The 23,915-nt window shown below is 46.5% G+C and overlaps 1 protein-coding gene across 1 annotated transcript in view; it reads right to left on the reverse strand.

The window, feature by feature from the left end:
- Window positions 1-23,915, reverse strand: part of NCAPH (non-SMC condensin I complex subunit H) — a 742,114-nt gene that overhangs the window by 555,248 nt on the left and 162,951 nt on the right. Inside the window, exons 4-6 of the mRNA XM_069619088.1 lie at window positions 21,306-21,398; window positions 20,692-20,830; window positions 20,161-20,282 (exon numbers count right to left, since the gene is read on the reverse strand). Of these exons, the coding sequence (XP_069475189.1) occupies window positions 20,161-20,282; window positions 20,692-20,830; window positions 21,306-21,398 (354 nt within the window). The remainder of the gene's footprint in view (window positions 1-20,160; window positions 20,283-20,691; window positions 20,831-21,305; window positions 21,399-23,915) is intronic.

The raw sequence follows: 23,915 nt of genomic DNA on the forward strand, positions 1-23,915 counted from the left end.
CAATCACTTTGATGCGGCCGCTTAAGGCAGGGCTACCAGCAGGAGTTTGATCGGTGCGCACGGCAACCCTGAAAACCCCTGATCCCAGAGAAGAACCGAGTGCAAGACCCTAACCTCTGTGTACAAGGGGCTTTAGCTGAAGCTGGCGCCAGGACCAACAAACTGGTCCCTATTGTCCACATAGCGTGGAAAAAACTGCTCAGCCCCAAAGGAAAATCTCCCAGCACCAGTCGACATGAAAGTTGGTGTAAGGGAGGTGTCCAAAATGGCTGCCGTCGACCAAGGAGGCTGGTCCGCCATTTAGTGAACACCTGAAGAGAACTGCGTCATAGGAGAAATAAGGCAACTGTCCCCTCAGGGGAGTCAGGGGACTTAAGAAACACAGCCTTGAAACAAGGGTCCTCGGACGAACCAGTGCTGGCAGATCTAGGATGTTTAGTGGACATCCTAGGAACTGACCCAGCATTAGCCTCCAATGGAGGAACCTCGGCAGAGCCGGTACTGGAAGGCCTGTTGCTGATCACCTTCTTTGCCCCCTCAACAGAATTGGTACCACCACACCCAGAGCGTGGGACGATTGAGGAATGTATTCTACCGACAGGACCCTTAGATGATCCCTCGACTCAGTCAGTACTGTATTTAGTGGAACCTTGGGTTTTAACCCGGGACATATAGCTCCCTCAAGAGGGAGCTTGAGCCGTGGCTTGGTGTGACAAACTCCAGAAACGAAGACCTCAGGGCGAAACCCGGTATCCAGAGCCAAAGACGAACTGAGCTAACCCTTAGCACCCACATGGTGAACTCAGAACCACATCCAGTTTTGGCAGGTCCTCAGAGAACACTCTGGTGCGCCTTTTAGGCCCTTGAGGCACCTCACGGGAATCCCAGGTAACAGAACTACACAAGTCCCTCCTGGTCATGGAATAATCTCACAAAGCGGGGATGCTCATCGCCATCCTCATCCACTTAAGGCCCATCCTAACGAGGCGGAAACAGAAGACTGGTCCTCCACGCCTACCGCCTCAGATTTTGAAAGAAAAACCGAATCGGAGCCGCTGGGGACGGGGTGGAACAGAAGTGAAAAGACGCTTGAAATCGTCCTCATAGTGTCAGAGTGCAGGAGCATCTGCAACTTCCCAAAACTCATCCTCAGCCAAGGGCATAGGAGGGTGGTTGCCAGGAGGGTCCACCCCCAGCCGGGTCCACATAGATCAGAGGAGCAAAAGCAGGAGGGAGCTCGACAGTACGAGGCAGCGGAGTTCACGCACGCCGGTTAAAGAAGGGCGGAACGGGTTACTATTGCTGAAAGGAATGCTCCCAGCACCAGACGTTGCGAACGTAGGTCTAAGGGAGGTATCCAAAATGGTCAACATAGGCCACGCAGGTTGGACCGCCATTTGTCGCCACCTGAAGAGAACTGAGTCACATGCGTAGCTGAGGCGATTGCCGAGTCAGGGGGCTTATGTAACAATTTAGCCTTACAAGTAACCTCTGCAGAGCCGGTACTGGGTGGTCTCGGATGCTTAGTCGACATCTTCGAACCGAACCTCGGACAAGCCAGTACCAGAGGGAATGCGGTCCGCTCTCTTTGCCCCCTCGACAGAACCGGTACCACCACAACCCCGAGCGTGGGATGGTTGAGGACAATACCCTCACCGACAAGACCCTCAAATCTGTCGATATAGACTTTAGCCTCTACAAGAGGAACCTCAGCTTTCAACCTTCTGACAGGGGGGAAAACTCCAGACACTGAGACCTCAGGGTGAACACTGGTATCCCAGCACCCAGTCGAACTGGGCTTAACTTTAGCACCGTGATGGTGAACCTTGGAACAATGTCCGGTATTGGCAGGTCCGTCAGAACCCTCGGAGGAATCTCTGGTACGCCTGTTAAGCCCTTGGAGCACCTAAGGGAAACCCTGGTGACAGAGCTACAAGAAAGGCTCTTAAAGCATGAGGTCAGAGTGCATAAGTCTCTGAAATATCCCGAAAAATGAATCCTCTGACAAAGAGGCTGCCAGGAAGCGAGACCGTATGCGGCAGTGGCATCCGAGCATGCCAGTCATAGGAAGGGCGGATCGGATTCACAATGTCGCGTGGGTAAAGATATCCACCAAAAAGAAGGTTCCCAGCACCCGCCAACAATAGCGTGGGTGTGAGGGAAGAATCCTAAAGGGCCACTGTAGACCACGCAGGAATGCCCACCATTTTATTAACATCTGAGGAGAACTGTGTCACATGTGTAGATGAGGCAGTTGACTCCACAGATTGGTCAGGGGATGGACTGAAATTTTCACCTGGACACAAGGATCCTCGGGAGAGCCGGTACTATGGGTCCTTGGATGTTTACTGGACATTCTGTCTCTTGAATTAGCCTCCAAAAAGGAGGAACCTCAGCAATGCTGGTAACAGAGGAATTACGGTCGACGGCCTCTCCCTGTGCCCCCCCTCAACAGAACCGGTACCTCCGCAAGCATGGGAAAGTTGCAGAATCCACCTCATAGACAAGACCTTTACAGACCTCTCACCTCTGTTGGTACAGACCTTAGCCTTGTTAAGAGGAACCTCGGAACATAGTTTGGTCTTAATAGCTCCCTCGAGAGGGAGCTCGAACCGTGGTTCAGTACAGAAAGCCTCAACGGAGGCCTCAGGGCGCACCCCGGTGTCTGTGTGGGAGGCTCCAGACAAGGAGACCTTGGAGAGAATACGATACCCAACGCCTCAGCACGACTATACTGGCTTTTAGCAGCTGATCGGTGAACCTCAGATCGCAATACGGTATAGGCAGGAATCCCTCTGAGAAAACCCCTGGTACGCCCATTAGGCCAGCGAGGCACCTCAGGGATAAACCCGGTATCAGAGCTTTTGAAGCCCCTCCCGGACCTGGAGGACCGCAGGAAGGAGTCACCCGGCCAGGGTGCCCTGAAAAGTAAAGAACTTACCAGGAGTCTTCTTTCCGTCAATGAAGAGTTGGAAATGCGATGGATGAACCTTCTGGAAGATTTCCTCCCACCTACGACGACGATGACATTGAAGTGTACAGACCGAAAGGGAGTCGCAGAAGAAACACGAGTCCCAACAGTGATCCGGTCCCAGACACTCCAAGCAGTGAGAAAGAGGATCTGCCCTAGCGAAGCGAGACTCGCAAGAAGAACAAGTGGCAAATCCCAGACGCTACTGCATAGACGGAGGACTACGCAACCACAGAACCGGTGCAGGAGAGAAGGACAACGGGAAAAAAAAAAAAGGTCTTCCCTGTGATGCAAGTGCATCCAACCCCGACCGTGCGGAGAAAAGTACTGAAGTGCGATGAGCGGGGCGGATCTAAGGAGGGCAGGGTTATGGCCGCGTGCGGTACCCCACCTAAAAAGAGAAGGACACATTGTAAATTTGATGCTTGATTTTACAGAAGTGCTCTGGTCCCGTCCCACAGGAGGGAATGCCCCAAAAGTATGGAGGAAAGGGGACAGGACGTATGAGTATGTTATTTACCTCTTACTCAACTCCCAATGTAATTTAACAAGTGTCTTAAACTAAAAAATGAAATACCTAAATGTCTTTGCCACAAGCCAAAAAGGCGTTTTCCAAATTTGCTGCTTTTATGTAGAAAATCTTTTGCCAAAGTTTTTTGTTTTTGAGACGCCTCAAACTTTAATGCCTTCGAGAGCGCTATGACTTCTCAGCGCTTGATGTAGGGCTTCGAGTACTTCTCAGATTTCAAAGCTCTTGAAAATGCTAGGCTCCGGGGGGGGACGTGGCCAGCCGAGGACGCTGTTGGATGCCTCCTTGGTGAGCTCCGGGCTCCCTATCCCTTCCCGTACTCCCCGAGCCCCCTAAAAATGCATCGGCGCCATTGGAGCCCCTCAATAGATGTCGGAAGGCTGAGAGAATAAAATAGGAGCTGCGGATGACTCCTGGAGACCGGAGAATGGAGTTTCGCGACCTCCTCCGCAGCGGCCCTCCCACGGTGAAGATGGCGGCCGGGTCAGTGTTCCTCCTCTAAGGGACCCGCGACCTGATTACATCTGGATAATTATTGCCTGGCATTGCAGGGTACCAAGCAAAAAAACCTCACGCTTACACCAGAAACGTCAGCAAAGGACAACCATGGCGAAATTCTACTTTAGGTGAGCTGTGCCGTGGCGGTCGGCCCCTCCCCCTCTTTGTGCTATGGGGCTTCACTGGAGTGTGGCGCGGACGCTGTCGGGCCTTGCACGGGGCTCCCGGAGTGTGGGATTACGAGGTTGTGGGACCCGGGCGGGCTACTGCGGTGACTGCAGCTCTGCCTCGGAGGGCAGGGAGGCTGATCTGTCCGCCCGCAGCCCGGGGCAAAGGGACGGGAGGAGCTACGACAAGGGAGCTGCTGGGGACCGACCGAGAGCGGGTCGGGTGCCGGCACACAGGTGTAGGAGGCCCCAATCTGGAGGCAGAGGGGCCGCGGAGACACCGGACTTCAACAGGATCACGGTTGGAGCCGCGACACAACCAGCCAAACACACTCTCACATCGGCTAGTCTGCTGACCGGGGCTTGGGAGGAGCTGTCCCTCCATGTGCTTTACAGCCCCGCTCTGGTCCTGTGGAGTTTCTTGGAGATGAGCCTCTGGATGCGGTGGTCAAACTGGAGGGGTGTGGGGGGGGGGGGGGGACATCAAATGCTTGAGAGCACTGTTGGATCTAGGGCAGAACCCCTGGGCACAACTAGTGGCGGACCCATCCTTAAATGATCCTACAGCTGGTGGGCTGTGCCATGATGGCTGGCCCTTGGCATTCACCCCCCCGCACCTCCGCTGGATTGCTGCTGAATTGAAGATGAGGTGAGGAGTTGGAAGGGGGGGGGTGGGCGCTGGGGGTGACTGCGGCGCTGCTTCTTGGTGGGGTGCTCCTATGGGCCCACCCATGTCATACATGTAACGGCTGGAGAGGTGCAAAAGCAGAGGAAGCCGGACACAGCAAGGGTTGTATGCACCTAGTGTCACCCGAGACTCCCATCATATGGGGCATAAGGACTTAAACCGACACGCAAATCCTGGCTGGTTCGCCAGAATGCTTTGCAACAATACTAAAAGACGGGTGCTCTCAGCAATATCCAAGTGCCGGACTCAAATGTAACAGTCCTGTCTCGCCACTTATCGGTAGAGTGGGCTCTGGTTGGCGGGCCCACAAACAACAAGACATGCGCTAACACAAGCGGCTACTTTCATGCGGAATCGGACAGCACAAGCACCCTTCCATAATACTTTAGACCGAAGCGCACAACTCAGAGGGCCGGAGGGGGGAGAGGTGGCCCCCGGGCAGCGGTTCCTGAGAGTTCAGGAGACACCTTGATCCAAAGCACTAGTACATTGTGCCCACCTGAAGCTCTGTGGAGGCGAATAACGCTCGATTCACCAAACCCGCACTAAAGCAACAGGGCCACAGCGTATCGACCATGATGTCTAACCAAGCAACGAAAGCTAAAGGTCAAGGGTCTGGCAACATTAAAGCCCTGTTACAAACAACTGACGCACAGAAACGCAACCAGGTACAAGCGTTAGCCTAGGTACATACTCCTCCCCCAGAAGGAGCAGACACTCAGGATGACCCACCTATTAGAAAATCGGATCTGCTGGAAATGTTACAGGAACTCAAGATATCAAAGAAAGTGCAAATGACCTGGCCAAATCCATCTCTAACCTTAATTAAGGAATCTTGGCGGCCGAAAAAAGGATTGACAAGGTTGAAACGGTAGTAACCGAGCACAGCCACGAACATGACGTCCTGGCGAACAGAGTTTACGAACTGGAACAAAAAAATGGAACGTGTGCAAAACAGACAAGAAGATGCTGAAAACAGGTCCAGGCGTAATCCGGGGAATTCCGAAATCAATCAAGGACTCAGACCTGCAGCAATATGTGACGGACCTGTTTCGACACATTCCAAGTGTGGAAGAGAACAAAGAAATTATGCTAGATCGAACGCATAGAACATACTCCACATATCAAATAAATAAGAACCTGAATCCAGACTTCTTGACCCGGGTTCACCTATACCAGTTGAAGGAAGACATAATGCGAGCTGCCCGCAAGGAAGAACATATCATTTTTCGTTCCACACCACTCCAGTTGTTTCAAGATTTAGCCCAAGCTACACTCGCCAGAAGGAAGAAACTGAGGGTGGTCACGGACTGGTTGAGAGCGAGAAAGGGACGGTAACAGTGGGGATACCAAACATGCCTTTGTTTCGAATGGAAGGGCCATAGGTTTTCGGTTGCCAAAGAAGAATGGCGGATCTCATCCAGGAAGATGAAGGAGGCAACCTTACGGATGGGGAAGGATCTCCGTCCCGGAGCAATGAACTGGAGGGGAAGCCTAGGGAGAGCCAATGGAGACCGGGACGCCAACGACCACAAAGGCGCAACAAAGCATTGCAACCCACGGATTCTCCCTAAAAGGTCACTGAGCATCTAGAACCTTGGGGCCGTCTCTTTAGAGTAAGAGTATAAAGCCATCAAGGGGGGAGGGAGGAGAAAGGAAGAGTTCCACACCTGGAACAATTCTTAAGTCAAATTGGAACATAAGGGGTACTCATACAAGCTGTTGTGCGACAAAGAAGGTTTGAGGGGGAGGGGGAAAGGGGTAGTGGAGGGTAGGGGTAGACCGGACCCTAAATAGCCCAGGTGAGTAAAGTACCCCGTGACGCATTATACACGCATTATGTAAGTAATGCAATTTGGAAGTTTTAATACAAAAGTTGGGGGGGTGGGAGGTAGTTTTATTCCGATTGTCCCGGGTTGAAGGGTACAACATATAAACACAATACCTAAAAATACACGAGTTGGAACTCAATGAAGGGGACAAATGGCTTAGAGTATAAAAATGTCCGATTTAACCTTTGTTTCATTGAACGTTCAGGGGCTTAACTCCCCAGTTAAACGGAAATCTATATTAAATAGGCTGAGGGATATGCATGCATGCATCAGTGGTCTTGTTACAAGAGACATCTACTCCCAGAAGATGAACCGAGGCTGAAACACAGGGCTTTCCCAATACAATACCTGGCCCCTAGTGGGACTAAAAAAATGGGGAGTGGGCATTCTACTGGCAAGGGGTATTCACTTCGAGAAACGCTTTGTTGTTAGGAAGGATCCAGAAGGTCGCTACTTAATGTTGGGGGGAAACTGATGGCGCAATTGGTCACGTCGATCTCAATTATGCTCCTAATGCAAAACAAGACCATTTTCTGCTGAGCCTACTGCCTAGGATTGCACAATGGGGAATAGGGAAATTTCTAATTGGGGGCAATTTTAATGGGGTGATGGACGCAGCTATGGATAAAACCCTCCCAGCCACTTCTCATGATCAAATATTCAGACAAGCCTTAGTCAAATTTCTAAGGAAATTACACCCGCTTGAAACGTGGCGATTCTTTAAACCACAAGACAGAACTTATACCCACTGCTCCGCTGTACACAGGGGTTAGTCCCGTATTGACATGGTACTTATCTCAAACAATGGTCCCACAGGTTACACGCCTCGAAATTGGAGTGCGTTGCCCATCAGATCATGCCCCGGTAATTTTAAAGATAGAACCAAGTTGCCCCCATCAACAATCCCATAAACCCTGGCGCTTAAACAAAGTAATATTGAAGGACCTAACAGTCCGTACTGGCATAGAACAGACCTTAAGGAATTACTTCCGGGAAAACATAACACCCGGTGTCGACTGGTCGACCATTTGGGATGCAAGCAAAGCGGTGGTAAGAGGGGAGTTTATTGCGCAAACATCAAATTACATCAAGGCTCGAGCAAGGGCAAGATGCAACATGGAGGCCAATATACATATAGCAGAGGTGGAATATCAAAAAAGGGGCTGCCAAAAGGCATGGCGGGAACTTAAAAAGGCTAGAGCGATCCTAGAAACCCATCTAACAGATGATGCAGCACGTCTTGTGGTACAAACAAAACAGTTTTACTATATTCAGGGGGGAAAGCCAATCGATTCCTCGCCGCCAAATTGAGACATCACACTTCGGAATCATATTACACAACTTCGTAATGAGAATGGGCCATAAAGAGGGGAGAAAAGGAAATAGAAGAGGTTATGTCCACATATTATTCCAATAATTTGGGAAGAGAATCTAGAGGGGGAGGGACAGGCTACCTACCTGAGCCAATTGGAACTACCGCAAATTAAGGCGGCGGATAGGCAACTGCTGGAAGCTCCCATAACGGAGGAAGAAGTAGAAGTAGGGGAGGCGATAGGAGCACTAAACGGTCAAAAAACCCTGGGCCCAGACAGGCTAAGCAACGCACATTATAAAACATTTAGAACTGTCCTAACTGGCCCCCTAATACAGCTATTTAATTTCATCAGGTATAAAGGGCAAGTCTCCCGGGATGTGTGTCCAGCAACGACGATATTACTGTTGAAGCCAGGCAGGGACCCAATCAATTGCGCAATCTATCGCCCGATCTCCTTATTAAATGGGGACGCTAAGCTCTATTTCATGGTACTGGCGAGAAGATTGGCAGCAATACTCCCAGGGATAATTAATTCAGACCAGGCTGGCTTTGTGAAAGGGCGACACATACGACAACATCCGCAGAGCCATAGACATGATTGATTAGGGGCAGAGGATGGGCCAAAAATTTTCAATAGCAGCTCTGGACGCTTGCAGAGCCTTTGATAGCCTCCACTGGGAATTCCTTTGGCTTACCCTGGGAAAATTTGGATGGGTTTATAGTCAAAATACCGAAAACAAAATCTCGAACGATCAAAATCTCGAAAAAAAAATATCGAAATTTAAAATATCGAAAATATATACATGTCATTAAAAGGGTCAATATCTCGAATACTTAAATGTCGAATAAAAAAAACGAAAATGCATAAATAGAAATAAAGAAAAAGACGAAAGTCGCATTTTATGATAGGGGGGGGGTCCCCCCCAAATCCCCCCCCTTATCGACCACCCTCTTACCGGGCAGCCCGCTACCCCCACTCGCCCCCCCCTCCCCCGCCCACAGTGTTGTCAACATACATATTAGAATCACGAGTGTAGCATGGGTTAACATGATAGGTGAAAACCAAGAGTAAAGAACCTTGTTCAGGAACCAAGATTGGAATAACGATATTGCCAAACCGTCATTACCTGACAGGACGACATTTGATGCTGTACTGCGGGAAATCGCTTGAGTTCACTTCGCAAAACACCAGGTAATATTTATAAAACCTTGAAGTGAAATAACAGTAAAAAAAAAAAAACATTTACCATAGACATATGTGACAGAAAACATTTCTTCCGTTTTTTTTAGAATACGAAATGGAATTTATAACAAGCCAAAAGGGAGGAAAACAGCTAACACTAAATGGATACGTTTACCATAAGGAATATGAGAAGAATGAGCGTGTATACTGGAAATGAGCCGAATATAAGAGAAATACATGCCCGGCTCGCGCTATAACTGAGGGAACAAATGTGCGCAGTAAAAATGAACATAATCATCTACCGGACCAATCTAATATAATTATAAAAAAACACTCTCGGAGCTGAAGAGAAAGGCAGGAGATAATATCGGGGAAACAAGTGGTTCGGTTGTGTCAAAAGTATGTGACCATTTACCAATCCATATCGCTGCACAATTACCAGGTGAAAGGTTAATGCAACGGACAATAAACAGAGCGAGAAAACAAAAAGAAAATATGCCACCTGTACCAAGGCTTTTCGAGGACATTACAATTCCTGATGTATTTAAAACAAGTAAAAATGGAGACATTTTTCACCAAGCAACAATTGATTTACACCGCGAAAAAATATTAATATTCGCCACTGCGAGTAATTTCCACCATCTGACCAACAGTGAAAAGTGGCAGAGTGACGCAACTTTTAAAATATGCCCACAGCCATTCCACCAGTTTTATACTATTCATGGAACAATAAACGGCAAGACAATTCCACTTGTGTATACATTAATGCCGAAAAAGACTGAAGAGGCGTACAAAATAGTCTTTGATAAAATAAAACAAACGATCCCTGAGGCAAACCCAAATACAATAATCATGGATTACGAGACTGCACAAATCGACCGTTTTAGATCAATTTTCGAAAATACACGAAATCAGGGATGTTTTTTCCACTTTACACAGAGTATATGGCGCAAAATGCAGAAATTAGGTCTGAACACACAATACACGGAGGACAGTTGCTACCAGATTAATATTAAAAAACTATTTGCATTAGCTTTCGTACCAATAGATTATGTGACTGAATTTTATGAACATTTAATTGACAGTACATTTTACAAAAATCATGAGGAAGAATTTAGTGATCTATTGGACTATTTTGAAAAATCATGGATTGGACAATTAACAAGAAGTGGCACAAGAAGACGGCCAAAATACCCATTAAATTATTGGAATTGTTATCAGGCAACCCTAGAAAAAACACCTAGAACTAATAACGCCCTGGAGGGATGGCACAGTAGGTTAAACAAGCATTTTAACATCAATAACCCCACATTGTGGCATTTTCTACGCGACTTGCAAGAAGAAGAAGAACACCACCAACAGTTTAAATTGGCACAAACCGTATCCTTAACTAACCAGACACAAACGAGAAAAATATACAGAGACTATGAAGGAAAACTGTTACAATTAATAGAAGCTTTTGACCCCCAAAACAAAGAAACCTTCTTAGATTCTATAGCTTTCAACTTAAAATGTTAAAAAATGTAACTCACGTTTCGGATAAAGGTGCAGTCCTCTGTGCCATGGCGAAATTTATGACGAATAAAACAATCCTGGTGATGAAAAATACAGGAACTGTAATGGCAAACAGATGGAAATAAACCCAAAAAACCAAAAAAAACAAATAAGGCAAAATAGCCAGCCAAGAAAAAATAACCGAGAAAATCCATGGAAAAAACCAAGAAAATCCTCATGAAAACAAAAAAGCCAGTGCAATTCCTGATAGAAAACCACGTTGTAGCCATAATCCAGAATCCAGCGACAGCAAGTAAATCCACTGTAAACCCATATTTCACCGAATCCAGGAAAGCCTGTAGAAATCCACAGTCCATGCAATTTGAATACATCCAATGAAAAAAAAAGCCATCCTAGGAAAAATGCAAACGAAATCCACGAAAATCCAGGAACAGCATGCAGAAGAAGCGAAGTCCATCGAAACCAGGAAATCCGGACGACATCCACAGTACATGTAACCCGAGGAAATCCAGTGGAAAAAGCCAATCCAAGTTAAAGAAAAAAAAAATCCACGAAAATCCAAGGACAGCATCCAGGAGACGCGACCGCAGCAGAAACCGATCGAATATGAACTTTAAAAATGGCGCTTACGTTTTACGTATGACCACGTAACGTGGATTTACATAAATAAACAACGACAAACTTACATATATATACAACTGTTATTATTGATGCAATAGCACCATCAAGAGTAAAAAGGATGTATTACATGTTAAAATTATTATTCGGTTAAACATAGACTTTATGTAGGTTAATATTATTCAATATAAAAATATATTAAATACTGTGAAATTACAATGCTTTTCATATAATATATATTATCAAATTTAAAGTTAAAGTTGTTGCTAAAATAATAAACGAATAAAAAGTGTAATTGTTACTTACCTTGTCAAAAATATGATTTTTATTCATGTTAAAAAATTCGAGTTTACTTGAATAATTTCGATATTTTGTCTTTCGAGATTTTGTATTTTCGGTAAAATAAATTCGAGATTATATTTTTCGATATTTAGAAATTCGAGATTTTGACTTACCACCGGGAAACTCACGAATGACATCCCCATCCAGAGAGGCACAAGACAGGGGTGCCCACCATCACCCCTGATCTTTGCCATGGCTATGGAGACATTTGCATGCAAGGTCCGTGGTCACCAGGGTATTCGAGGGGTCAAGGTGGGCAATATGGGTCCACAGAAAGTGGCACTCTATGCAGATGATATTATTCTGTTCCTGAGGGACACAGCAAATTCCCTGCCAGTGGACATACAATTATTGGAAGAGTTCGCACAAGTCTCAGGCTTCCACATCAATTACCCAAACTCCAAAGCCCTTAATATCACTGAAGAGGTGGCCCGAATTTCGGATAGGGAGAGCCAATACCCCTTGAAATGGGAACGCAAATCAGTCAAATACGTTGGGGTGCAACTAACCCCCAGATACGACAGGCTATATGGGACTAACATCCCAGATCCAACAAAAGCTAGAGACCAAGTAACAATACTAGGTCACACAGCCTCTCTCATCAAGACCTTAACAAATGACTTAAAACGGTGGGAATTGCAGGAATTGTCTTGGCTGGCACGCATTACAGCGGTTAAAATGACTACTTCCAAAAATGTTATATGTGGTAGGTGCTCTCCCGATAAAGATCCCGAGCCCAGCTATCCAAGTATTACAGAAGGAAGTGATGTCCTTTATCTGGGGAGGGAAGAGACCGAGAATCCCAAAAAAGGTACTTTTCAGACCACAAGTGTTCAGGGGGCTGGGGGTCCCGGAATTTCAAAGATATCTGTGGGCAGCACAAATGGCCCTGATGCTACAATGGTCATCAGAGGAAGACCCCAATCAATGGGTAATGCTGGAAAGAGCAGTGTCAAAGATACCCTTGGGGAAAAACTGCTTCCACGCCACACGTCACAGGGGAGGAGGAGGTATGTTATTAGAAGCAACTAAGACCACCCTATGGTATTGGGATAAAGTATTGAGAAATAAGAAGATTAAGGTGGGAGGGGGCCCGCTTGCTCCGATCGCCTACAACCCAGATTTTACCCCGGGAATGCAGGTCAACTTCTGGAAAAAGGGGGGGCAGGGAAAACAACCTGACTCTAAAAGACCTTTACACAGAGGGCACACCCTTGGTGTTCGAGGACTACAAATCCAGGTTCCACATACCAGAGCGATAGCGATATCATTACGTTCAGCTTAGGCACTGGGCCTCCAATGCAAAAGTCAAGAAAAGAGCTAATAGGGTTCCAACAGGAATAGAGAACCATACAGGAAGGTCTGCCTGATAAAGGCATAACTAGACTATATCGCCTATTGGGAGGGGTGGACTCGGAAGAAAGACTCAAATATGCAAAAATGGGAAACTGACTTCGGGAAACCAATTTCTGAAGAAACCTGGAGTCGCATCTGGCACAGAACTGCTAAAGGGTCCAAATGCGTCTGCAATAAAGAGGCAGCATATAAACTTTGCCACCGGTGGTACATGACACCCGTACGCTTACACTCCATCAACCCAGAATACCCGCAGCATGTTGGAGAAACTGCGGGCAACCCGGGGACCTTATCAACATGTGGTGGACCTGTCCACTAGCAGAGACTTCTTGGAAGGAGATCCTGAGCCATATCAGAGACATCACTGGTATGGGGCTACCCTTTGACCCGTTGGTGGTACTCCTGGGAGAGGCGGTGGAGGGAGGTTATGCAAGCTCAGGGCCTACAGCCGCGCTCATAACCCACATGCCGAGTGCTGCCTGGATCACATTAGCACATTCATGGAAAACCAAGGACAGCCCAATAACGGCCATGTGGTGGGTAAGACTGTGGGGAGTAATGCCATGGAAAAGGTGACGGCATTGGCCCACGGCTCCTATTCAAGTACCTGAACACTTGGCTTCCATTACACTAATTTATGGTCGACAAAGAGCAGATGTTCTTTAAACCAAGGTTGCTCCGCGCAATATCCATTGTTTAATAACCCAGAGTTTCACACTGGGGAAATGACAACCTGCTGAACGATACAAAGGCTTTTTAAACCAAGGCTACTTTAAGCTATACTGTGACAAATCCGAACTTTACGCCGAAAGCGATCCAACCTATTGTTCTTCTAATTCAATATGGTACACCTTCTCACCCATAAATTGGGGATTCGTTCTGGGGGGGTGGGACCAAGTTGATATTATATATGTTTTGTTTCTCTATTTTATTCATTCTCATTCAAAGAAGAGTTTGTTGTCCCTTTTTCTTTTACTGTTTCATGTACTGAAACCCCAATAAGGGCAACATTGATTTGGCATAAACAGGAAAGCGGTTACATGCATGGCACCAAATATTTGTCGATCTTTACATGTCCATGATGCTCAAAAACTTAAATCAAGTTGTTAAAAAAATGCTAGGCTCCTCTGTGCTTGTGGTTGAACTTCCCCCTTTTAAATGAAATAACTATATACACAGGAACTTTCTCAATCTCAGCAGCTTTTATTACTGAAGTTCGCTGAAACACTTTAAACTGCGAACATCAGAAAAACAAACTGAACATGTAGTTTCTTCCGGCTTGAGTCCCTGAGTCCACAGTGGGCTCTCACCTTTTCTTTTACCCACGCCAGGCTGTCTTGCACTGCGTTAAACGCTGCTTCCTCTATGGTGTTGGTAGCAGCCCTCCCCGCACCGACTGAAACACTCGCTGTGCAGCTAATTGCTCGAAACGAACATAGCTGGACTTCCTGAGGCAAACAGTACGAAGCACACGCCTGCTGAAAGGTCCTTTCCTCAGGACCAGCAAAGAAGACAACCAAAGTCACGAAACGCATTAGCTTGCGCGCATTTGTTAGTAAATTAAACTACCGCTCACACTGGCACGACAAACTTGTGACCTGTGTTGAAAACCACAGGGCTACTTTTGCAAGTTACTATTCCTTGCCAGCAAACTTGCACGTTATACAGTTTAATAATCAATCACTGTGCTGCCTTTTAACTGTGTACATTTCTTTAACTGCACTTAGCTTATTCTGTTGCTGTAGCGGATACTTCTTTCTTCTGTATTTTCCACCCTCAGAGGATTACTTCAGTTCCTTTTTCTTTAAGTCTTTAATGATATCTCGAGCGCAGTTAAACAGACCTTCTCTTGCCATGATCTGAATGAAAGGCAGTTTAGAATTCCTTGCGAGATTCCGAACTACCTCACAAGGCCTGCTCAGAAAAATCAGCTCTTGGACTGGGAACACACCTGCCTCCTAATGAATACTTGGATAAAGGAAAAAAAATAAAGTAAGGCATGACACTAGCCCAGAAACAATTGTTACATCCTGTCTCAGTACCCTGTACCCTCTTATCACACACTGGACCTTGTGCACCCAGAGTCGTCTTCTGGCTTGAAAACTGAGGGGAAACCCGACAATACCCAAGCTAACAGTAGCTCAGCATAGAAGGAGTTTGCATATGGGCTTCTTCAGGATTTGCAGCAAAAAAAAAAACAGTCAAATTCCTTGTAGTGAAGACTGAAGACAGGACACTGGAAGGGAATTTGCAGCAGGGATAAATGGTGAAAACCCCAGGCTAGGGTTTCTTTGTGGCTGGATGTGGTTCTTTGGTTTTGACTCCCTTTTCAGGAGCCAGGAGCAGACTAAAAATGTCCAGTCTGATTCTTGTCGCTAATCTGGTCCAGCACTCCGGCGAGGGCACTTCCAGGATTCAAATAAAGTCTTGTGAGGTCCAGGAGGATGGCACCAAAGATTCAGCACAGTTTCAGACTTTGCACCACATGATGGCTAAAGGTCCGTCCCATGGTATTGCAGCCCGGCAAGGTTGCAGCACGCCAAGGGATGGCCCAAAATGCAAAATGCAGGTCAGCATGATCATCTTCTAGTGAATCTCACTAGGATCTGCATTGGGGTCATCCTTTGGGATTCCCAAGTCAAGTGGAAGGAAGGGTAACAGCAATCTCCGATTACACAACAGGCTCTCCGGTAGCTGGAAATCGTTACAGCTGTCTTTTCTCAGTCTTACTCTTCGGTTTTAGCTCCAGTGGTCGACTTGTCAGAAGCTTCCAGGTTTGGAGTAGTTAACGGGAACTACAGCACAACGTCCGCAATCTCTCAGTGCATTTTACAGTAAGGGGCAGTCTGCTGTCCAATAAGGTCAGCCAGCTACCCACTAGGAGTTTGACTTTCACCTTGCCTGACAGGAACCAACGGCTGCAGGGTTTTGGACTCCTCCCTCACTTCCTGCCTTCTCACACACACACACACACACACACACTGAGGCCTGGGTGGGGAATACAAAGGACCTGTCGAAGACAACACTTCCACTGAGGTTGTTCCTGCCTAGAATGGCAGAGGAAGACTGCAGAAACACCAATCACACAAGAAATGGCAAGAAAAGAAGAAGCCCACCATTTTAACAAAATGATGGCCTACCCGTGCATTACCGAGGCCGAATTAGGAGCCCTGAGAATAATAAAGACTTGGGAAACTAACTCCAACCATACACTATGGAGAAATATAAAAAGGTCACCAATAAAAAGATTAAAAGGATAGGGGAGGGGGGTGGGGGAAGGTTCCCACTAACCTAGGAACAAGGTAAAATAATTACCAAGTCCAAGCAAAATGTTCCAGGGTTCACACAGGTCAGGAAGAGTGATCATAAATATGAGAATCTTGCTCAACACTAATCATTTGTACTAGCATGCTCAACTTCTATGCTTCAACATACTAAACAAACAAACGAAGTCACATATAGTGTATAAATTACTTCCAACAGACAGATAAAACAAACCCCCTACAATTAGATTTGATACCACAGCCCTGGCCAATGCATTCTACCACCACAGACAGATGATGTGCCCCTATGAACACAAATGCTCCTATGCACTCTACACAGAACACCAAAAGACTGCCCCACATGCAGAGCTCAGGGTAATTCCAGTCTACAGCCAGAACATCAAAATTATCTTTCATTTTACCTCAAACCAACTTAAATCACCCTCTGCTATTTAGAACCCCCAAATGCTTGGAAACCATGCAAATTGCAGCTGAGCCCATTATAAATCCATGTAATGTAACCCAACATGAATTATCAACAATGGGCGCATAAACATTTTTCTAGTTGAAATACAGTTGCATACGTAAAAAATCAGTACATAGCAGATTTAATTTTAAGTTTTAGATTGCAATATGGATTATGCTTGGAAAAGATGAACAAGAGCACATAAGGGTAAGTACTTGTTGGTGCAGCAAAACGTGTGACATGTATACAAGAAAAACTAAGCTCAAACAATAGAATGTTGGTTGAATGGAGATTTTAATCAGCACAGTAATTTGATACTGAAAGATTATTATTAACAGTGTTGAAACAGATTGTACAACTGTTGAAACGATGCGACCAACCAAATACTGCAGGGACAAGTTAGCCTAGTCAGAACGTCCTCCTTCGGAAAAAGCACATCAGAGGGCCACATTTTGGCCAAATTTAGATGTCAACTTGGTTAGGTATACATCAAGCAGACCTCGTACTTGTGCTACTCAGATTGACGTGACTATGCCAGTTTGTATATTTTGTTCTAAGTGGACTATGCATATTCTTAGATTATAAAGAACCTTTAAGAAATTATCTGCTTGATAAAGAGACATCAAGACATTACCAGAGCAACGCAAATTGGATTTGGCGAGTGTAGACAGCATGATAATCCTCTGGTAACAAAGATTTCTGTATGGGCAACTACACCCCAGAGGAGCAAATCATTCCGATTTAGCATGTGCCATACCAACCCATTCAGCTTCCATCACTCTGACAAATTTGTCTTGAGCCCATCCCTCACCTTCCGGCTTTGCAAAAACTCCTACAGTTCTCCTTTCCAAGAGGTCAATCTATGGACTGGAGTCAAGCGCACACAACAAATCACAATTCGCTTCACTCACTAAGCACAGCTGCGCAGCATAAAATACAACTGCATACATGCAGGAGGAGGCACTACTTACACTGGATTAGTCAGAAAATGTCTAGATGGGGAATAGGGAAGAGTGAGGAATAGCCATCAGGCAAGGGTGCAAAGCACTGCCATTTTTTATTAAATAGAATGAGGGTAAATCAGTCTCAAAAAGGGGTAATATGCCAACCAGATTCCCCTGCCCTGTTGACTCCATGCCAAAAGCATAGTACACTCGTGCCCTGCAGCATCAGAATTCTGATCTGCAGCACCCGCTCTACCAGTGGAACAGAGCAGGTTCGAAGGTCACGAGATGCCCACCAGACAGTCCCAGAGTCCGCCAAAACCATGTGATGCAGAGACGGCATTTAAGATATGGCCCCTGTACCCAAAAATATGATTGTCATAAGTCGCCCATACTGGTGGCAGGATAAACTCTAAATAAAAGCTATGCCCACGTGTGGGCATAGTGTATGATGCTACTTATGATCACAGACGTCACACTGCAATTCATAACACACATGGGTCAGCTCCTGTGAGCCAGCTCCAGTATGGAAGGTATTGTGTATTCTAGTCACCCGGGTATATCCTGACAAATGGCAGGGCTAAACTCTTGAGGGTCTGACTTCCTCTTTGATCTCTTTGTGAGGACAGGCAACACCCTCCACTAGAGACAGCCATACAGCAGGCAGCTGTCCTTGGCCCGGGCATCAAGAGATCACACCCATTCAAACGGAGTAGCCTCAAACCAGGTTGCTGCATCTGTTAAGGCCTTTGCTCTCAGAAGAGGGCGGGGTTACGATCGGCAGGAGGGATTTTGTCAATGCAAGAATTTCTCAACCATCTTGATTTACTGTCCCCCCCTCTCTGCTTCCTGGCCACTCTACTTCCTTTGGAGCAAAGCAATTTTGGTGTGACAACAGGGCAAAGTCCACACTGTTCCGGAGCAAGGATTGGCCCACAAAGGCAGGCTAGCTTTAGTCCAATCACCTGCTGACCTTTGCCCTTAATAGAAGGTGTCTACCAACTCTTCTGCAGATTTGCTCAGTGCCTCTTGTATGCCGCAGATTTGTTATGAATATCTCACTGGACTTACATCGGGGAAAATGTTACTCTCCAAAGCTCTCAGCCTGAAGCGAAGAAGTAATCGTCCAAGAACTAAACTAAATCTGTTCCCTACCGCTCGCAGGGCACATCAGGAGTAACCTCTTCTGTGCATCAGGACCTATCTCACTTTGCACTGGAATTGCCTGTGCTAGGAAAGCAGTCCCTGAACAGAACCAATCTATCCACGATTTTCCCCCGGTGCCCCCACCCTTGAAAAGGTCATCACAGCAACCGGAGGACCAGATCAGCAAAAGCTCTGTTCACTGAAGTGGTCGCTCTGTGTTCCTCTTGTTCCAGATGCAATGAAGTTGCTGTGCTCCTCCACCCATCGAACATTGCTTCACCTTCGACCAGCTTGACAATGCATCATGTCCCAGCCAAAGATCATCACTTGGTAGACCTGAAGCAACTGCTAAACGCCAGGACCCAAACCATAATCGCTGGAGAGTCACTTCCCGATTATAACCGGGGATTAGAACCACAGTTCAGCCCAGCTAGCCCTTGAACTGCTGCCTCATCGATCGCATCACACATCGATGCACCCAATATCACCACTTCAACGACCATTGCCCACTGGCGTGTCACTCTTCTACCCTCCCATAGTCTAACGGCCAACTCTGTTCGACCAACTGCAAAGCGTTCCTGAGAGCACCCCGACCTGCATTCTTCAAGAGCCGCTGTTCTACCATACCAAGCACCCACATTCACCCCTACTAGACGCCTGCTTGCCCCTGGGGCCTACTCTATCCTATGTAACTAAACGGAGCCTGATCAGCTCGCATCAACTTTTGACCCTGGATCTTACTGCATAAGCCCACCAAGAACTGAATCCAGGAGCTGTTGACTGAGCTGCCCCCCAGGGTCAACTTGGAACCGAGAGACTGGTTAGGTCATGATCTCTCCTGTTTTCTACCAAGATATCCTTTTTGTGGTTAGTACTTTACCTACCACCCCTGGAACTACACTCCAGAGCGCTAATTTCTCCAGTCAGCTGCATCTTCCTCAGTACTTTCTTTGGGGTGGTTTTTTGTACAGTATTCTCTATTCATTCTACATTCAGATGGGGTCTTTAAATTATTTCCATAGAACCTCGATTGGAAATTCTCTTTATTTTTGACAGTGAAAATGTGTTGAGTCACTACTGGTTCACCTTCACACCCATGGACAGCCTAGCCTTCCCTCAGCCCACATTACTACAAAATATAAGACGTATATATCTTTTAACTGTTTGTTGTACCTTTATTAAAGTGTGAGGGCCGAGTGGGCCATTTTACCCCTATGCATCCTTTAGCTCCTGCAAAGCAGAATCCAATTAATCAGAGGATAATGAAAAAGGAAAATCTAACAATAGGCAAATACTACAGTGCATTATGTAATTAGCCATAACTCACTTCACACTTGCGGTCAGCCTCCGCAATGTTAAGACTGCTAGGATTCTGCTCGATAGTCTTGTATGAACGCTTCCTTTTTTTCTGCTCTTTTGGCTCATTTTCGGAACCCTCTGCGGTGTGGTCTGGAATTCATAAGGTAAAGAGAAGTCATACTATATAGTGGCACGCATTAAAGGTTCGGCAGGAAGAGACCTGGGATAAAAAGCTTAGTTTTCTTAAACACACTTCATGATCCTGTGCAGCAGTGCTTCAGCTATGAGTGGAGGTCACAAAGATTACAACTTACTGAAAACAATAAAAATAAAGAGCCACAGTTAGACACCACTTATGACTCCACTTATGTCCATCAGAACCAAAAAACAGATAGTGTCCACCTAACATGCACAGATACAGTTCAGCGACCTTCCCATCAAAAGAGCAGGACTTCCCATAAAAATCTACATTGGCATCAAGGGGCCAGTCACTGAATAGAAATCACAGACTACCTTCAGCTTGCCATTACCTCTACCCTGCTGTTCGTAATGATATTACCTTGATTTACCACATCAGATTCTCCTGGCACCTGGGACTCTGTACCCAATCCTCCAAGCACCCTGTACACATCAGCATGCACAGCATCCACTCGCACTGCATAAATCTTCGCACTGGCGTCCAATGTGCCAGCAGCAATCTGTTGAATAAAGTAGGTGAATGTTGTTGATGCAGCTGCGTTAAGAGACCCACAGTGTGGAACATACCAGCACAATATTCACAAGGGCAACAGATGCAGAGTTAAGAAAAATCAAACCCCAAGAAGAGAGTGCTTGAGGAAATGGAACCAAGAAAAGATTATCTGAGCAATCAAAGAAGCAGGCAAAACATTTGGGGAAGTCAAATGCACAAAGAGACCCAGAGAGGGTGGGGAAGCCAGGATACCTAGTTGTCATTAAAAACCATGTGCTGTTCACCACTGAGGGAGAATATTGCCAAACAAGTAACTCCACCCCCTGCCAGACCCCATCCAAAATGGGCAAAATTGCAGGGTCTGCAAATAAGAAAATTCAACAATCCCACCCTCTTCTCACAGTCACACCCCACACCCTCTCACCACCCATAAATATTCCACTGTGCAAGGCCATAAGAAGGTAAGCAATGGATAAGGTCACCTTGAAGTTGGTAAGCTCGGAGTCCTTCTGTTTCAGAATATCAGTCATGTAGTCAATCAGGTGTAAACCGAAGGCATTCTTAGTGGTGATTTTCTACAAAGACAATTACGATCAGTCGTGTGCAATCCATGTACATAGTGAAGACTACAAACAGTAGAGTCAACACAGAACATTGCATAAGTACCAGTTCTTGCTCAATTTGGAGTTTCATAAAACTACAAGTCTCATAACAGTGAAATTGGTGACTGATAATAGGCAGGCCCACGAAGTCTCATGGTGCACAGCATGCTAGGCACGGGATGAAGGTAATCTCCTTTTGCGACTTTTATGGGATACAAAAGGTTTTACGTGTATTCTGGGTCTTCATCGGTCATATCAGCTCCACACAGGGTGAACATGTTATCCGTAGCATTGGTCCCTCTGGAGTGGGGGTGGGTTCGTGGTAGTAGGCAAATTATCGATATCATTATTGTTATAAGAGGGCAAACTTGACATATTGAGGTCAATAAATGATTGACCATCTCCTGGTGAGCACCCATTGTAGAACTACTTTCTAAACAGGGGCGCAATCGTAAAAGCGAAGCAACAAGGCATTTCACAGACTAGGTTTCCTGCCCCGAGCTGTACTAGTCTATTTGTCCTCATCACCAGACAAGATCTTCAACCAATGTATCACAACTGCTTAAGGGTGTCATCGCCACTAACTTGAGACTGGAAAGCTTGAGACGGCTGCCTTAAGGAAAGAGCTCAAAGTGAGCGAAGCGGTACTTGACTCAAGTACTTCGCTCACAAGTTAGAATTTTCCAAACCCTATAGGAGAAATGGGTATAACCGCTATGGCTCCAAAGCTCTGTGCCTGCAGTCGCCACCCAGCCATACCCACACACAGAAGAATGTTCGAATCAAACAGTGGATATGACTATTTCTTGCAGATAAGCAATTCAGATTAAAACTGCAACAATCACTGGGTTACATTGCAGAATCCACAGTTTCTAGCAATACAGACAATGAGGCTCAAAGGCTGCAGCCCCGCAGTCGCCTCACGTCAGGAAAGAAAAAGCTTTCAAAGCCCCTCTCTCAGAGGCCAGTGTTATCACAAGGATGGCTCGGACACCATGCACAGTGCCCACAGACACCACCAAACGGCCCTTGCAGAGAGGTTGCTCGGTTCGTGACGTGCGTAGTGTCTCTCGCAAGATGTCAGTGCGGGCTGTACCTGCAACAGTTACTTCACTACAAGTTTCAGAATACAGGGCAAGTGTAATGTTCACTGAAAAAAAAGACCATGAGGCTCAAAGGCTCTAGGCCCGCAGACGCCTCCTGTCTGAATGACTTGACTCGCTGCCACAGCTGCAGATTCCACTCTCTCGGTTCTCCCGCCCCGCGGCGGTCCACTTAAATCCATCTGATATGGCGATGCCCTTCCCCAAGCCATGCCACCAAACAGCCAAACAGGAATGTCTTTTGTTAGGGAGAATTCACTGGTAAGGCTAATTTCCCAAACCTAGCGAGTCCCCCCAGCAGCTTTGCTGGATTTTTTGGGGTTTATTTGTTCTCCTGCTAAGAGTGAGACTCTTTTTCTCCCACTCTTAGACATGATTTGAGATATCCTTTGACTTTGTAATGTGTTATGGGCTATGGGGTCTTTTACGCCATAGGGTTTCATGTGGTTTTGTTAAGTGTGTTACACAGCACCCTCAGTGCAGTAACACAGGGGTGTCATAGTGGCCCCCAAACAGACTCCATACCCTGGGACTGACTACTGTCTCCCAGGGCATGTAAAGTCACCATTGACTTTACTAGTCTTAAATTGGGAACAGAACCAGTACAAACCATCATATTGTGGAAGTACTGGTAGGGGTAATTAGATTGCCCCTGGGTCTGTTTTTCGAGGGGGCACTGTGCAGTCCCCTCTCGTCAAGTTTCTGGCTGGTGGCAGTGGTTACCACGCGAAATATTCCACCGGAACATTTCCTATGGGATTTTCCATTCATTTTAAACGCACCACTTTTTTGGTGCAATGTTAAAGATACCGCCGGGTTATTTAATATTTATTCCCCGGTTGGGTCTTTTTGCCAGGACTCTGTTTTAAAATGGCGTTTGTGTTCTCTTCTGTGACTCCAACCCAAGTCGAGCCCTTTGTTCCACTTTTTGGCGGGCTTCTACACAGAAGCCTCCAAAAGTGGTGCCACTCTGTCCGAGTCTACAGGATGTGTGGGAGGGGGGTTTAGGCACCCTGGACTGAGTTGCCTCGGCAACTTAAGTTGCACTCTTGTGTGATTGGCCCGTGGTGAGCCGCCCGGCTCACCACTTTGCATGTTTGAGTGACAGCTAGGACTGATGAATGGGGGTTTTCTGCATAAAAGCAGGGCTTTGGGGACTGGAACTTGAGAAGTCGCCACAGGACCAAAGAATCCGAAGAGGGAGAAGCTGAGCCGATCTGCAACGACAACACCACCGGTGAAGCCCTGCTGAACCGTCTCGCCACTTCCCAACAACAGAGAAGATCTTCATCCCGGAGAGTCTTCTTCCTCTGAACTGGTGGGGATAACCAGTTCGCCCTCTGTTTCGCCTTCCTGGATCATCTCATGGTCGAATCGCCCGTGCCGA

This window comes from Ambystoma mexicanum, chromosome 10 (assembly GCF_040938575.1).
Source record: "Ambystoma mexicanum isolate Mex_15411 chromosome 10, UKY_AmexF1_1, whole genome shotgun sequence".
In the NCBI taxonomy this organism is placed as follows: domain Eukaryota; kingdom Metazoa; phylum Chordata; class Amphibia; order Caudata; family Ambystomatidae; genus Ambystoma; species Ambystoma mexicanum.